This window comes from Pristis pectinata, chromosome 2 (assembly GCF_009764475.1).
Source record: "Pristis pectinata isolate sPriPec2 chromosome 2, sPriPec2.1.pri, whole genome shotgun sequence".
NCBI lineage: Eukaryota > Metazoa > Chordata > Chondrichthyes > Rhinopristiformes > Pristidae > Pristis > Pristis pectinata.
The window spans coordinates 139,101,702-139,118,559 of NC_067406.1; the positions used below are offsets into that span (position 1 = coordinate 139,101,702).

General features: G+C 41.7%; 1 protein-coding gene across 1 annotated transcript; it reads right to left on the bottom strand.

Annotated features, from left to right (window-relative positions):
- Positions 1–674: 674 nt before the first annotated feature.
- LOC127567334 (hematopoietic prostaglandin D synthase-like) lies at positions 675–13,225 on the bottom strand. The gene is made up of 6 exons (XM_052010109.1): positions 13,008–13,225; positions 11,088–11,228; positions 4,984–5,076; positions 4,725–4,834; positions 2,822–2,920; positions 675–2,173 (listed from the first exon to the last, which is right to left on the bottom strand). Exons 2-6 carry the CDS (start codon positions 11,218–11,220, stop codon positions 2,012–2,014), a joined length of 597 nt encoding a protein of 198 aa, XP_051866069.1. The 5' UTR covers positions 11,221–11,228; positions 13,008–13,225; the 3' UTR covers positions 675–2,011.
- Positions 13,226–16,858: the final 3,633 nt, after the last annotated feature.

Here is a 16,858-nt window from a genome sequence, read left to right on the forward strand (position 1 = left end):
ATTTGTTTTTGGAAGTAATTGATAAACTGAACAGGTAAGGAGGCTAAAGAAAGTCTGTTTGTCCCCTTTGACACTCACCAACTTTTATCAATGCACCATAGAAAGCATCCTATCTGGATGTATCACAACTTGGTACGGCAACCGCTCTGCCCAGAGCTGCAAGAAACTGCAGAGAGTTGTGGACACAGCCCAGCGCATCACGGAAACCAGCCTCCCCTCCTTGGACTCTGTCTTTACCTCTTGCTGTATTGGAAGCAGCCAGCATAATCAAAGACCCCACCCACCCGAGACATTCTCTCTTCTCTTCCATCGGGTAGAAGATACAGGAGCCTGAGGGCACGTACCACCAGACTTAAGGACAACTTCTACACCACTGTGATAAGACTACTGAATGGTTCCCTTATACGATGAGATGGACTATGACCTCACGATCTGCTTTGTTGTGCACTTTGTCTGTAGCTGTGACACTTTACTCTGTACTGTTACTGTTTTTACCTGTACTACCTCAATGCACTCTGTACTAACCCAATGTAACTGCACTGTGTAATGAATTGACCTGTACGATCAGTATGCAGGACAAGTTTTTCACTGTACCTCGGTACAAGTGACAATAATAAACCAATACCAATACCAAGGACAATAGTTCATCTTTCAGAAAGCCACAACTAACGAAATTGTTGCAAAGCTACCTTTATTACATAATAACATACTGTTCCCGTTAATTATGTTGAAATGCTTAGATGAATAAATATCCCTGTTGCAGTATTGGTAACTGTAATTTTTGGTAGAGAATTACACATTTAGATGTATATCCAAGTTAACATCTACTGTTCATCTCAAACCACTTCACATTCGCACCTCTACAGGTAATGGTGTTTATTCTGAATTCCCTACTTCATTTCTGGGCTTACATTGATGGCCTCCAGTTTTGTTGTTCCCTCCTTCATTCCATCAAAACATAAAATTACAAAGGCCTCTTCCCTCAGCCTTTTTTTCGAGAATTATGGTACCCATCATGTTGATCCCTTCACATTTCTGCTGCAATTTTTAGAAATCTTTACCTGATTCCTATGTATAATAATATGTATGTAGTATTTCCAGTGTAATCTAAACAATAGAGAATGAATGTTTAGCACAACTGCACTATTTCTCAGTTCCAGTACTCCAAAAATATCTCCTCTAATGTCTGATACTTTTAGTGGCTGGTTTGTATGCCAAGATCCCATTCGTCCTTTTACTTAATTTCTTTATTTTCAACGAACTGAAGCTTAGCACGTCACTTGCTGAAATTTCCCAGCATGTCTATACCTCAAGGCTATGAATATCTTGTCATCTGGCACAATCCCCCTTGGTGTTAAAATTTAGTATCGTCTGCAAATTCAGAAATTGTGGTTTATATTTCATTGTCTAAATTGTTAATTTAAATCGTTCAGTCCAACATAAAGAAGACAATATCCCAGGAGTCACAAAACAAGCTAGGATGACAACTGCCCCATTTCATCCCAAGTGTTGTGTTGAGTAGCTGGATGCCAGTCTGGCCCTGAGGTTGATCTGCATCTTAATTACATTTTATCTCAATCCCTCATCCCATACTATCAAAAAATGTATCACTCCCATTCTGAATTATCTCACTAAAACCCCAGTTTTTTGTGAGCGAAGGTTATTGATTTTCACAGCCCTTTATGAAGAAATGCTTTTTCACATTGCATGAAATTAGAGTTAGGCCATTTAGGGTCAGCCTTGTCCACCAAATCTATCAGATCCTTTAAATGCCTCCATTAGATCACCCTTTTAATGGAGGGAATGCACGCCTTGTTTTACAGCCTCTCCCCTAACAGGTTAACAAATTAGAAACTTAAAGCTTGTATTACTGAAATCTATAGTAATTACAAGACCAAGGCTGGCATATGCAATTTGAAATTACTGCTCAAAGAGTCATACATTAGTCTGTAAATGTAAAAATCCATTTAAGTGCTGTAATAGTTTTTCCAGAGAACTTGATGCTGTAACTTTACAGTGGAGTTTTTGGTCTTTGTTCTATCCAGGCTGCAATTTGAGGGAGAGCTTCAACTCGTTCCTTCAAGGCTAACAATTTGGGATAGTTATGCAAGTCGGCATTTAGGCTGCTGAGGGTGATGGAACAGACAGCCCAGTGAAAATCTGCCCAGGTAACCTATAAAGAAAAATAGATTTAATGTTAGGTTTTTTTTCAAAGTTAAAGAACATGATCATTAATAATTGATAAAGCAAAATGGCTGGGATTCAGCTGGAGCAAAAAAAAGAGCTACTGGAGGAACTCAGCAGGTCAGGCGGCATCCGGAGAGGGAAATGGACAGTCGACGTTTCAAGTCGAGATGCTTCTTCAGGACTGGTATTTAGCTGTACGTAGTTTAGGGAGTGGAATCTGGGCCGCTCGATGTTGCAAAGCTGCTCATTAGGTAAACTAACAGCCACTGGATTGGGTGAGGGGAACGAGAGTAAGAAATTGTGTTTGTCTGCTTGCCCGTGGAAGGCAGAGGGTGGTTGTAGATGGAGCATATTCTGCCTGGAGGTCTGTGACCAGTGGTGTTCCGCGGGGATCTGTTCTGGGACCCCTGCTCTTTGTGATTTTTATAAATGACTCGGATGAAGAAGTGGAAGGGTGGGTTAGTAAGTTTGCAGATGACACAAAGGTTGGTGGTGTTGTGGATAGTGTGGAAGGTTGTCAAGGGTTACAATGGGACATCGATAGGATGCAAACTGGGCTGACAAGTGACAGATGACGTGATGTTTGTTTTACTATTATTAGTTGTCGTGATAAAGTTCATTAAGTTATACTCACTGAATCACCAACAAACCAAGTTCGGTCCCCCAGGAGTTTGCACAAGCCATCCAGAAGTATGGGTATGTTATTGGTGACAATATCTTCATTCATCTTTTGCTGGAAAGAAGAAATTTATTATCTATTGCAGATAAACAACCAGCTAAGACAGCAAACTTACAAGTAAATGTGAGCCATAACCCTGGCAGCAAAGTCATCTTTGAGCTGGAAGCTCATCTTGGTATCATCAGGGATTCCAAGGTTGAAATGATTTGCTTCAAGCTGACAATGGACAGAGTAGCAAGTGGAGTTGCAGTGGAATCATAGGGTTCACCTGTATAAGTTAGTCACTCGTACAATTCCAGACCAATTTGTAGAGTGATTAGACTGTGGAAGGTGCTCCCACATGGAGTACTTCAGGTAAGTAGTACTTAAGTACTTGAGGGAGAAAGAATGATTAGATGGATTGATTAACTCTGAAATTCCCTTATACTCTTTTGTAAGTGTTGCAGAAAATTAGGATTGAGAGAGAGGTTCTCTCACAGAAGACATTGCTTCTCAACTGTCAGTGCCAAATTGCAGTGAATCTTACAATGGTTCAACAATAAAAACAGTGTTGGAAGTACTCAACGGGTCAGGCAGTATCTATGGAGAGAGAAATGTGCTTAACATTTAGGTCAATGACCTTCCATCAAAGCTTTAAGAGTGAGTGAATGTTTTAAGTTGCAGTGGGGCAATGGGAAACTGTGGAGACAACTGAAAGTTCAGGCTCATCCTTGCACAATTCTGCAAAGTGATCCCACAGCATGGATCTTCAACCCTCAGGACACGATATTGATCTTCGATACAGTACTGCAGTCTGTCAAGTCTACATTACCGAAAAAGTAAAATATCCAAGAGAATAACATCAGATAACCAACCTTTCCTGTTTGTGTCAGTTCTGATATAAGGTCATTCCACTTGTAACATTAACTCAGTTTTTCTTTCTCCATTATTAGATTAAATAAAAGAGCCTTCTACTGGTACCAATAATAGCAAACCAAATAAATGGGAGAGTTATGAGAAGGACCAATGATTAAAAAAGTATTTTTTAAAGCATACAAACTTGCATACATTGAGCACCTATGACTGGCTGAAGTGACCAAAAATGTTCCTCAAGGAAGCTAATCAGATATAAATTTGTAAGACAGATGACCAGAAGTCTACCTGAGAGGTAGTTCTGAAGGAACATCTTAAATTAGGAGATATCCTGGATATGCTGCCAGAGGAGGTTTGGAATCAGGCACAATTATTACGTTTAAGACCCACTTAGACAGACACTTGAACACGCAAGGCATAGAAGGATACAGGGCAAATGGGATCAGTGCAGATGCACAAAAGGGTCAGCAGGGATGTGGCGGGCCAAAGGGCCTGTTTCTGTGCTGCACGACTCTATTACTAAGAACTTTTGCACTTACATAAAGGAAGCAGTAAAAATAATCATGGGTTCCTAGGAATTAAAGGCCGGTGAAGTTATAATAGGGAATAAAGAAATGGCAGAAGGGTTAAATAAATATTTTGCATCTGTTTAAAGGACATAACGCAGCAGAATAAGGAGAGAGTCAAAGGAAGAAAGGGACTAAAGGTAATTATTATCACAGAAAGTACTGGAGAAGTTGTGGGGAGCAAGACCAATGACTTCCCTGGCAATGATAGTCTGTCTCCCAGAGTTCGAAAAGAGAGAGATCCATCAATGATGATCAACTAAACTCCTAAGGTTCTGGGTTAGTATCGGTAGGCTTTAAGGGAGCAAATATAACGGGTCTAGATTCTCATAACCCCTCTGTGAATTTGAACATCCAAATGCAGCAAAAATGCAACCTGCTAATTTGATATCAACACCACAGACACTGCAACATCATACAAAGTTCAAACTCGGTCTTACCTTCACAGCCTCGTCCCTCTCCGTCCAAGGGAACAGGTTCATGAAATCATTTATTGTGTCCACAATGGCATCCACTTGAGCTTGCTCAATGTTGCTTTTCCCAGCTAAGCCTAGGAAAGGATGAAAGGAAGTTAGGAAAATGTGCGAGTTATGTCGATAAATGTATCATTGTCAATGAGATCACATTGAACTAATCATCGTATCACTGCATCAACACACAAGTACAGACAATGAAAGGGAAAATAATGATTAACTTTACCTGTTTCTCTGGCCAGATACCTTGCAATGGCAGTGCTCTGGTTAAGTTCAATTTCATCGACCTTCAGAATCGGGAGTTGTTTAAACAGCAGAGCTAGAACAGAAGTCAGGCAGACAAATTAAATCCACTCTCTGCATCAGCATTGAAAACATTGGATATGATATCAGCTATACTGGTCTATCATGTTATCTTATTCACTCAAAATATATGTGGAACAGATAGATAATCTGTCTCAACCCTTGATCTGTCATTCTACCTTATCATGGCCCTTGCACCTTATTGTCCACCTGCACTGTGCTTTCTCTTTAACACTTTATTCTACATTCTGCCATTATTTTTCCCTTTGTGCTACTTCAATATACTTGGGTATGGAATGATCTTCATGACTGCCCAACACATCGATGCAATCATGAAGAAGGCTCGCCAGCTGCTCTACATCATTAGGAGTTTGAGGAGATTCGGTACGTCACCGAAGACTCTTGCAAATTTCTACAGATGTATGATGGAGAGCATTCTGACTGGTTGCATCACCGCCTAGTATGGAAACTCCAATGCACAGCATCACAAGAGGCTGCAGAGGGTTATAAACTCAGCGAGCTCCATCACAACCCCCCCTGCCATTGAGGACATCTTCAAGAGGCGGTGCCTCAAGAAGGCAGCATCCATCATTAAGAACCTTCACCACCAGGGCATATCCTCTTCTCGTTACTACCACTGGGGAGGAGATTCAGGAGCCTGAAGACCCGCACTCAGCGTTTCAGAAACAACTTCTTCCCCTCTGCCATCAGATTTCTGAAAGGTGTATGAACCCATGAACACTACCTCGTTATTCATCTTTTGCCCTATTTATTTATTTCTGTAACTTATAGAAATTTTATGTCTTTATGTCTTGCGCTGTACTGCTGCTGCAAAACAAAAAAAATTCACGACATATGTCAGTGATAATAAACCTGATTCTGATCTGCTTGAATGGTAGGCAAACAAAAGCTTTTCACTGTCTTGGTACATGTGAAATAATAAACCAATTACAAACTCCTAAAACTCACAACAACAATGCCAAAGTTCCAATACTGAAAAAGGAATATTATCTCTTTTTCTCGGTACTGCCTGACCCACAGTGTTTCTGGACATTCTGATCTATATTTCCTTATTTCTGCAGTAGTTTTTGTATTAAACAAAGGAACTGCTTCACAGCATCAAAGGCATCAAGAGTGCACTGTGCAACACAGTGCTACTAAACTATGCTGTGGTTTCCAGAAACTCATCACCTGCTCCAAATTATTGAAGGAAACCAGACAGCAAAACAACCAGGGCTAATTTGACTTTAAAATTTGGTACACATAATGAGAAGGGATTAAAAGGCTTTTCTATTCACCACATTGTATTATTGAAAAAGTTACCCACTCTATATCAAATACTGAAGAAAAGAAAAGACATGGAGACATGAGATTATTACATATAAATTGGTCATTGCAATTTCTTTGTAAGTAACCCTGACTGTCAGGTCAATTGGTCTCCTCCTTTAGTTTATATTTGTCAACCACACCCATACTGTTATCAGGAGCTCAGGCTACAAGGACTTTCCTCTCAGAATTTGAAGCACAGTGTCATTTGGCCCATTGACCCACGATGGTATTTATTCACCACAAGCCTCTTCCCATATTACATAGTCTCCCAATGTCAGCATGTCCTCCTATTCCTTTCTCCCTCATGTATTGAGCTAACTTCCCGTCAAAGCCAAATGTAAACTTTCAATCCTGGCTTCAAACCTACATAAAATTGTACAGGGTATACAGGGCAGAAGCAAGATGCTCAACCCAACTATACTCAAAGGCATAGACTTCTTAGGTCATACAACACAAATCCACTGTATCCATCCCAACTACCAACAGATACATCGAAACACACAGTGAAATGCATCTTTTGCACAGAGTGTTCTGGGGGCAGCCCGCAAGTGTCGCCACGTTTCCGGCGCCAACATAGCATGCCCACAACTTCCTAAGCCGTATGTCTTTGGAAAGTGGGAGGAAACGGAAAACCCAGAGGAAACCCATGCAGACAAGGGGAGAACGTACAAGCTCCTTACAGACAGCAGCGGGAATTGAACCAGGGTCGCTGGCGCTGTAAAGCGTTACGCTAACCGCTACACTACTGTGCCGCCCTACTTATTAATTATCTATTTATACTAATCCCATTTACCAGCATGGAGAGTTATAGAGCTATACAGCACGTTAACAGGCCCTTCGGCCCAACTCATCTGTGCTGACCAAGTTGCCTTTCTGAGCTAGTCCCATTTGCCTGTCTTTAGCCCACATCTCTCTAAACTTTTCCCATTCATGTACCTGTCCAAATGCCTTTTAAACATTGTAATTGTACCCACCTCTACTACTTCCTCTGGCAGCTTGATGCATATACCCACCACCCTCTGTGTGAAAAAATTTCCCCTCAGGTCTCTTTTAAATCTCTCCCCTCTCACCTTAAGCCTATGCCTTCTACTTTTGGACTCTCCTACCCTGGGGAAATAGCTTTGGCCATTCACCTTATCCATGCTCCTCATGAGTTTCATGATTTTATAAACCTCTATAAGGTCACCCCTCAGCCTCTTACACTGCAGGGAAAAAGTCAGAGCCTATTCCAGCCTTTCCTTCAGACCCGAGCCCTCCAGTCCCGGTAACATCCTCATAAATCTTTTTTAGTAAATTAATTTAGTCCATAGCCTTGAGAAACAAAGGACTGCAGGTTCTGGAATCTAGATGAAAAACACGATGATGCTGGAGGAACTCAGCAGGCCAGGCAGCATCCGTGGAGAAAAGCAGGCGGTCAATGTTTGGGGTCAGGACCCTTCTTCAGGACTGAAGATAGGAAAAGGGGAAGCCCGATATATAGGAGGGAAAAGCAGAGCAGTGATGGGTGGACAAAAGAGAGGAGGTGGGGTGGGCACAAGGTGGTGATAGGTAGATGCAGGTAAGAGTGATAGGCAGGTGCAGGGGAAGCAGATCCACTGGGGGATGGGTCAAAGGTAGGGAGAGAGAGGAAAAAAAGGTAGAAAAAAAAGAGGCTAGGAAAGGGAAGAAGAGAAGCAGGGTGGTGGTGGGGGTTTTGTGGGGAAGGGGTGTGGGGATTACCTGAAGTGGGAGAATTCAATGTTCATGCCATTAGGCTGCGAGGTTCCAAGACGGAAGTCCATAGCCTTCCATACTTTAGCAATTCAGGTGCTTGTCCAGATGTGCTTTAAGTATTAGGAGAGTACGTGCCTTCTCCTTCCCCTGAGGCCGTGCCTTCCATATTCCAAACAACCGCTGGGTGAAAATGTTCTTCCTCAGATCCCAACTAAATCTCTTACCCTGACCTTAAACTTGTGCTCTCTCGCTTTAGACTCCTCTGCTGTGGGGAAGCTTTTCCAATCATCTACCTTCTCTGTGTTCTCTCTCAGTCTGCTTACCTCATCTCACTTTCAACATGTCCTTCTACTGCTTTGGAAACCGGTTATTAACCTCGGCCACTTCTTCTGATTGTGAGTTCCAAATTCTCACAACTCTCTGAGTAAAAAAATATCTTTATCACCTGATCAGATTTATTGGTAACTAATGTAGTTAGGCCCCTCATTCTGGGTTTTCCCACAAGTCGAAACATTCTCCCCATTTCAGTTTGACCATAAGAATCCTGACTGGTTGCATTACGGCCTGGTACGGCAATTCCAATGCAAAGGAATGCAAGAGGCTGCAAAGAGGAGTGGACACAGCCCAGTCCATCACGGACACAGCTCTCCCCACCACTGCCAGCATCTACAGGAGGTGCTGCCTCAAAAGAAGGTGGCATTTATCATCAAGGATCCTCACCATCTGGGCCATGCCATCTTCTCACTGCTACCATCGGGCAGGAGGCACAGAAGCCTGAAGTCCCACACCACCAGGTTCAGGAACAGTTATTTTTCCAACAACCATGGGGTTCTTGAACTGACCTGCACAAACCTAATCCCACCTCAGCAATGGAACACTACAGACTGCCTCTTGAGTGTGTTTTTTTCTGTACTAATGTTTTGTGCACTTTTTTCTTCACTATCTTGTATAATTTATGTATGACTTATGCTCTATATTGTCTGAATCTACATGCCTGTGATGCTGCTGCAAGCAAGTTTTTCATTGTACCTGTTCCTCACTGTACTTGTGTACATGACAATAAAATTGGCAAGAATATAAGAATTAGGAGCAGGAGTCATACCATCTGTCTCTGAAGCTTCTCTACCATTCAATGAGATTGTAGTTAGTCAGATAATCGGTCTCAGCACCACTTCCTGCCCAATCCCCCTAACCCTTGACTCCACCATAGACCAAAACCTATCTAGCTCAAACTTGAATACATTCAATGACTCAGCCACCACAACTCTCTGAAGGTAGAGAAATCCAAAGATTCACAATCTTCTGAGAGAAGAATTAATTCTCATCTCTGTCTTTATTCTGAAATTATGCTCAGTCATATTTTCCTTCAAGGTTGAAGGAGGCCACGTCAGCCTAACAGGTCGATGCCAACCCACAGAGTAATCCTGTTTTACATCCCACTAAATTTTCCATGTAATTTGTTCTCCACACGTTCCCTTTAACCTCCCCCACATTCTGCCACTCACCGACACGCTGCAGGTAATTTACAGCGGTCAATTACCTACCAACCCGCAAACCTTTGGGATGTGGGAGGAAACCAGGACACCAAGAATAAACCAACACAGTCACAGAGGGGACACGGAAACTCCACACAGACTGCACCAGGGCTCAGGATTGAACCCGGGTTGTTGGAGCTGTGAGGCAACAGCCCAACTAGCTGCATCTCTATGCTCTCTTTATTAACTTAAAGATATCTTAACAGTCTATACATTCTCTCATGGTGAATATTCAGAACTTTTTGAACTTCTCTTAGCCCTGCTTTGAAACCTCATGAGAAAAGGTGTCAGAATGTTACTAGCTTCCTGTATTAATCTCCCTTTTAATCTTGAGTCAAGCTTACATTCATCGATTCTCCACCCCTGCCCTTAAACATCAAATCAAAACCACACATTTTTGAGTACCAGCATTGACACAAAGTGAATCCATCCAAGGCAAGAAGGACCCTCACTGAAAAATCTGATTTCTACTTCCATCCGTCGGACAAGGCAGTGCATTGGGAGAAAGAGGAGCATGAAAGTAAAAATAATCACCAATACTGAAGAGCTGATTATCCGCTCATCAGTCTGTGTGTTTAACGTATCAGCTGGCATGAACAAACCATCACCCATCTTGGACAGCACTGCAAGTAATTGTGTCACCTGGGCAACCTTGGTCCCCATCCTATTACAGATTATCCTCCTCCCCATCTCTGCAACTTAAAACACACTTGATTCTCCACTTTTCCAGTTCTGACAAAGGGCCATTGATTAACAGGCTAACTGTGCTTCTCTCTTCACAGGCGCTGCCTGATCTGCTGAGAATTCCCAGCAATTATTGCTTTTATTTTAAATTTCTTGTGTCTATGCTATTTTGCTTCTCAATTATCTGTGCATAAACTGCTCCATTTCCTACAACACAATAGTGACTACACCTCAAGAAGTACTGCATTATAGTACAATAAGATGGACTCCTGACCTCATAATCTACCTCGTAATGGCCTCGCACCTTATTGTCTGCCGGCACTGCACTTTCTCTGTAACTGTAACATTTTATTCTACATTCTGTTATTGTTTTCCCTTGTAGTGCCTCAATGCACTGTTGTAACAAAATGATCTGTATGGACGGTATGCAAGACAAGTTTTTCACTGTACCTCAGTACATGTGACAAGAATAAAGCAATTCAAATTCCAGCGAAGAGCAAAAAACAATCTGCTGGAGGAACTCAGTGGGTCAAGCAACATTTTTGGGAGGAAGGAAATTGTCAACCTTTCAGGTCGAAACCCAGAGTTCCTCCAGCAGATTGTTTGTTGCTCCAGATTCCAGCATCTGCAGCCTCTTGTGTCTCCAGTTCCAATTCCAGTTGGCTGTGAAATAATTTAGGACATCATGAAGAACATTACATCAATGCAAGTTGTCCTTCAACAGTTTCAGAGGTGACAATAGTAAATTGCAATCTATACTACTTACTTGGTTTTAACTGGGCCCAAACAGATCTTTCAATTGTCTCATCTTCATAGTTTATTCCACTGTATGCAAAAATGTAACGAGCTGTTTCCGCTCTCCCTCTCAATTTGAAGTACGTTAATTTATAGTTTGGCATGTTTAAACCTGTAGGGGATTATCAAACAAAAATATTAAAGAAATGCAAATAAGTTCTAATATTCTGCAAACAAAAGACAGTGTAAACAAATATTATACTAGAACACAGGTGCTGGACTTTACTGACAAATAATACCCAACTCCAAGGATTATATTCAGAATCTCCAATAAATAGGAAGAATTTTTGGACTTTCATTAAATATAAACCAAAGATTTAATTCTCGTTTTCAGATCTCTCCATAGGATTCCCCTCCCTTCCTGAACCACTATAATCCTCCTAAGACATTTCCTCCTCACAATTTTGGTTTGTTATGCATCTTTGCTTATTGTTGGGAGTCATACCTTCAGTTACTTAGACCCTAATCTCTGGAAATTCCTCTGCAGATCTTTCCACCCCTCTGCTGCAATCTTTTTTGAGGTCTTCCTGCTTGACCAAGCTTTTGGTCATCTTCTCTAATATCTCCCTTAGTAACTCATGTACATTTCTTCGTCTGAGAAGTTCCTTGGGGTGATTTTTCTGGATTAAAGGTGTCATATAAATGAATGTCATTGATGACAAACAACTGCGTTTGGGGAAACATTAGTTCAGGTGCAACAGCCACCCTGGTCATCAAGCCTTTGATATCAGAACCTGAGCCCACTATCTGACAACACTGCAACCAGACAGGATGTACAACATCTAAAACACAGCACTGCTATCTGAGAACTCTTTAAGAATTCCAAAAAGCTTTTATTTGGGTTATGTACGTATTTCAGATTTACAAGATTAATATTGCCTTGTTATTCCTGAAGTTTCAAGTCTTTTAAGATTGCAGAAGTTACATTGGACTAGATTTATGGTTCTTTCTATAGGGAAGTTTAAGGAATTATTTAACCAAGGTGCTAATGACATTTAAAGGATTTTAGTAGGGTATAACTTGGTATTGGTATTGGTGTTGTTATTGGTTTACTATTGTCACTTGTACCGAGGTACAGTGAAAATTTGTCTTGCAAACCAATCGTACAGGTCAATTCATTACACAGTGCAGTCACATTGAGTACAGGTAACGATTATAGTAAGGGTAATGAGTAGATCTGTAGAGAGCAGCTTGCAACGTGTCACCACGCTCTGGCACCAATAATAAACTATTTACTGAAGTACTGGGGAAGTCCAGAATTAGAGCACATAACAGGTTAACACATTAACCATTCCTTAGGTAGCAATTCTGCAAAAACACTGGTAAGTACCTGGAATTCTGTCTCCCAGAAATTTAGGGATCAATTGAGAGGTCAAGCAGAATTTAGGTTTTTGTTAAGTAAGGGTTACAGAGAGATAAATGCTGCTGAGATACAGGTTAGGTTCGATCCCATTGAATAGGGGAGCAAGGTCAATTGGCTGAGTAGCTCCTGCTGTTATCATAGTCCAATCCCATTTGTTGTTGCTTCAACAACACAGAAAGTGAAACAAACAGAAGCAGAAAGCTCACGGAGAGACCAGTTTAACTGCAAGTGGCAGTGGAGAGTTCAGAACCTCCAAAACAGAATGCATTACAATCGACTTCTACCTTGGAACATTTTTAATAGTTGAAAGGACATTTTCATGAAGGGATATCCCCATGGGTTATTTGTAATGAAAATTTTAAATGATTAAAAATGTATCATAACCTTGCAAACAGAGATCCTAACTTGTCTGGATTAAAATTATTAACATGCAAATTGTTTTAATGACCATGCAATTGTTAACAGCACAACCTTGACCACATTCATTCACCGTATAACAGTTCCTTTTTAATCCTTTGCCACACTTACCCACTCTTTGTTTTGATCTCAGTGCTGCTTTGAGGTGTGCTCAGTTCCTTTGTATCGAATGGTACCGAAATCAAAGTCGATCAGATAAGTTTCTGGACTTCAGACTGACTAGACTGTCAAGCAGATTTAGTTGTGACTGTGGTTTCTCAGCAAGCTAATGTCTCATATCATCCCCCAGTACTCTTCAAATACTCCTCGCTTGGTGACGCAAGCAGCTCAGATATCCTAAATGGAAGGGGGCGGAGTGAGCACAAGGTTGGACTCAGCCAAGTCACATCTGAAACCTGAGCTCTGCAGCTGAGAATGGGATGAAATGGAGGCAAAAGAACATAGGGGAAATGATTAATGATCTGTTTGAAAATACTGCAGCTGCTGAATTTGGCTTACAGTGGATCGAAGGCTATTGCAGTATCAGAATCAGGTTTATTATAAGAACATAAGAAATAGGAGCAGGAAGAGGCCATCTGGCCTGTCGAGCCTGCTCTGCCATTCAATAAGATCGTGGCTGATCTGGCCATGGACTCAGATCCACCTACCTGCCTTTTCCCCTTAACCCTTAATTCCCCAACTGTACAAAAATCTACCTAACTGTGTCTTAAATATATTTAACGAGGTAGCCTCTACTGCTTCCTTGGGCAGAGAATTCCACAGATTCGCTAGTCTCTGGGAAAAGACACTGACATATCACTGACATATGTCATGAAATTTGTCGTCTTGTGGCAGCAGTACAGTGCAAGACATAAACATTACTATAAATTACAAAATAAATAGAGCAAAAATAAGGAATAATGAGGCAGTGTTCAGGAGTTCATGGACCATTCAGGAATCTGATGGCAGAGAGGAAGAAGCTGTTACTGAAACGAGTATGGGTCTTCAGGCTCCTGTACCTCCTCCCTGATGGTAGTAATGAGAAGAGGGCATGTCCCGGATGGTGAGGGTCCTCAGTGATGGATGCCGCCTTCTTGAGGCACCGCCTCTTGAAGGTGTCCTGGATGGTGGGGAGGGATGTGTCCGTGATAGAGCTGGCTGAGTCTACAACCCTCTGCAGCCTCTTGCGCTCCTCTGTATTGGAGCCTTCATACCAAGTGGTGATGCAACTAGTCAGAATGCTTTCCACTGTTCATCTGTAGAAATTTGCAAGACTCTTTGGTGACACATCAAATCTCCTCAAAATCATTAGAAGTAGAGGCACTGGCGTGCCTCCTTTGTGAGCTGCGGGCTGTGGGCTGAATAATCATTTCCTTGTAAAAACAAGGAAATGATTATTCAGCCCACATCCTTGTACTGGCACTTTCCCAATTAAATGAACACAGCTGAAATTTACCAGGAATAATTTCGATGAGCAGACAAACTGGAGAAGCTGGGACTGTTCCCCGATGCAAAGAAAATTCTGGGGAAAATTTAATGGAAGTTTTCAAATTTACCAACAATTTTTCTAGTGCATTTTTTCACAAGATCACAAGACAAGGGAACAGAAGTGGGTCATTCGGCCCCTCGAGTCTGCTCCATGACCTAAAGAAAAAGAAAAAAAGAAATGAGAAATGGGGAAAAAAAACTTTTCTTTTCTGGCCCCAATTTCTGGCCTTATCCCCATATCCCTTGATACCCTGACTAATTAGATACCTATCTATCTCCTCCTTAAACGCCTCCGACGATCGGGCCTCCACTGCTGTACGTGGCAAAGGATTCCATAAATTCACTACCCTCTGGCTAAAGAAATTTCTCCTCATCTCTGTTTTAAACCTGTACCCTCTAATTCTAAGATTGTGCCCTGGACTCACCCACCAAGGGAAACAGCTTGGCCACATCTACTCTGTCCAGTCCTTTCAACATTATAAATGTTTCTATGAGGTCCCCTCTCGTTCTTCTGTACTCCGGTGAGTACAGTCCAAGAGCTGACAAATGCTCATCATATGTAAGCCCTTTCATTCTGGGAATCATCCTCGTAAATCTCCTCTGAACCCTCTCCAACATCAGCACATCTTTCCTAAGATATGGGGCCCAAAACTGCGCACAGTATTCCAAATGAGGTCTCACTAGTGCCCTGTAGAGCCTCATCAACATTTCCCTACTTTTATACACTACACCTCTTGAAATGAATGCCAACATAGCATTCGCTTTCCTTACGGCGGATCTGACCTGGTGGTTAACCTTTGGGGTATCCTGCACGAGTACCCCCAAGTCCCTTTCTACTTCTGTACCTTGAATTTTCTCCCCTTCTAGGTAATAATCTGCCCGTTTATTTCTTTTTCTAAAGTGTACAACAGCACATCTCTCAACATTGAATCTCATCTGCCATTTCCTTGCCCATTCTCCTAAACTATCTAGGTGTCTCTGCAACCTTCCTGTCTCCTCAATACTCCCTACTCCTCCACCTATCTTTTTCCACTGTCAGGAAGATTGTTAGCCAGATGACAAGAAAATCGGCAAAAGAAGTTCAGGGTGAAGATTAGATTCTTTTAGGCAAAGCTTATATGAGCTGAAACACACACAGCCTAAAAGCAGTTGATTAAGTAATAATTACCAAAAGAGAATACAGCTCCTTCAGGAAAAGAGGCAGGAAATGGGATCAAGCAGATAATTTCAGGAAGACCACATAGGCACAATCTACAAAGTTGTTTGTAACATGTGCTCTTCTCCCAAGTCAGAGATTTGGCAATGTCTCTGTTCTTTCAGGGCCAAAATCCTGGAACTTCCCTTTTGGCACTGATGTAGTGCATTTAGTACTCAGACTGCAGCAGTTCAAGAGCAGGGGTCATCACCACCTTCTCAAGGGAAACTAGGGCAATAAATGCTGGCCTTGAAGGCGTGCTTAGTCTGTAAGAGAAACTTAAAATAAAAGGATTTCACAGGTCCTTTTGGATCCGTAGTGTGCATTTCTTGATCATTATGAGCACCATTTTGGATCCAAAATGTCACCTGATGCGAGCACACAAGGGTTAGGATACAAAATCGACATTCACCGAATGCAGAATAGGCAACTCCCAGCTAACACCCTCTTTTAATCTCAAAATGCACCTTCGGAAACAGGAGGCAACTCACTCCCAGCACACCAAACCCATCTGTTTTATCTGAAGAGATCCTAATCTTCTATCAGTTTAGTTATCCTCACCATGGATAGTATCCGCAGGAGATTCTGTCTCAGAAAGGCAGCATCCGTCATCAAAGATGCCCACCATCTGGGCTATGCCATCTTCTCGCAGCTACCATCAGGTAAGCAATACAGAAGCCTGAAGTCCCACACCACCAGGTTCAAGAACAGCTCCCTCCCTTCAACCATTCAGTTCTTGAACCAACTGGCAAAACCCTAATCACTACAGTTTAGCAACACTATGACCACTTTGATCACTTTGCACTAAAACTGACCTTTTTTTTCTAATTGTGCTCTTTCTTGAAAAAGTAATGTTTAATTTATGATTAATTTATGTTTTTCTTGTGAGTGCTGCTTATCTGATGCTATGTGCCTGTGATGCTGCTGCAAGTAAGTTTTTCATTGCATCTGTGCATACATGGACTTGTGCATCTGACAATAAACTCAACTTTGACTGATTCTCAATCAAAATCCACCACCTTGTGCAACACAGTTGATTAGCAAGAAGTAGGTAGTTTGCTCTATCTTAATTGATCCTAATCTATCAGTTTAGTTGTCAATTATCACTACAGAGTAGACTAAAGTTGCCCAATCCACAGTGGGTGGTATGCTGGGACTTTGTTTGCATTCACAGTATGTGAACAGATTGGTATCCACGGTCTAATTCTGACAGCACTTCATCTTGTTCAGACATATCAGAGGGCAGTCATGTGTTACAAGCATCACTCAATTCCTCATTTTACGTAAACCCCAGACATCA

Coding starts and splice junctions, on each gene's coding strand:
- LOC127567334 (XM_052010109.1), bottom strand. CDS start 11,220: ATGCCAAACTATAAATTAACGTACTTCAAATTGAGAGGGAGAGCGGAA. Junction 4,835..4,983: donor GTATCTGGCCAGAGAAACAG/GTAAAGTTAATC, acceptor ATCCTTTCCTAG/GCTTAGCTGGGAAAAGCAAC. Junction 2,174..2,821: donor CTTGGTTTGTTGGTGATTCA/GTGAGTATAACT, acceptor TTTTCTTTATAG/GTTACCTGGGCAGATTTTCA.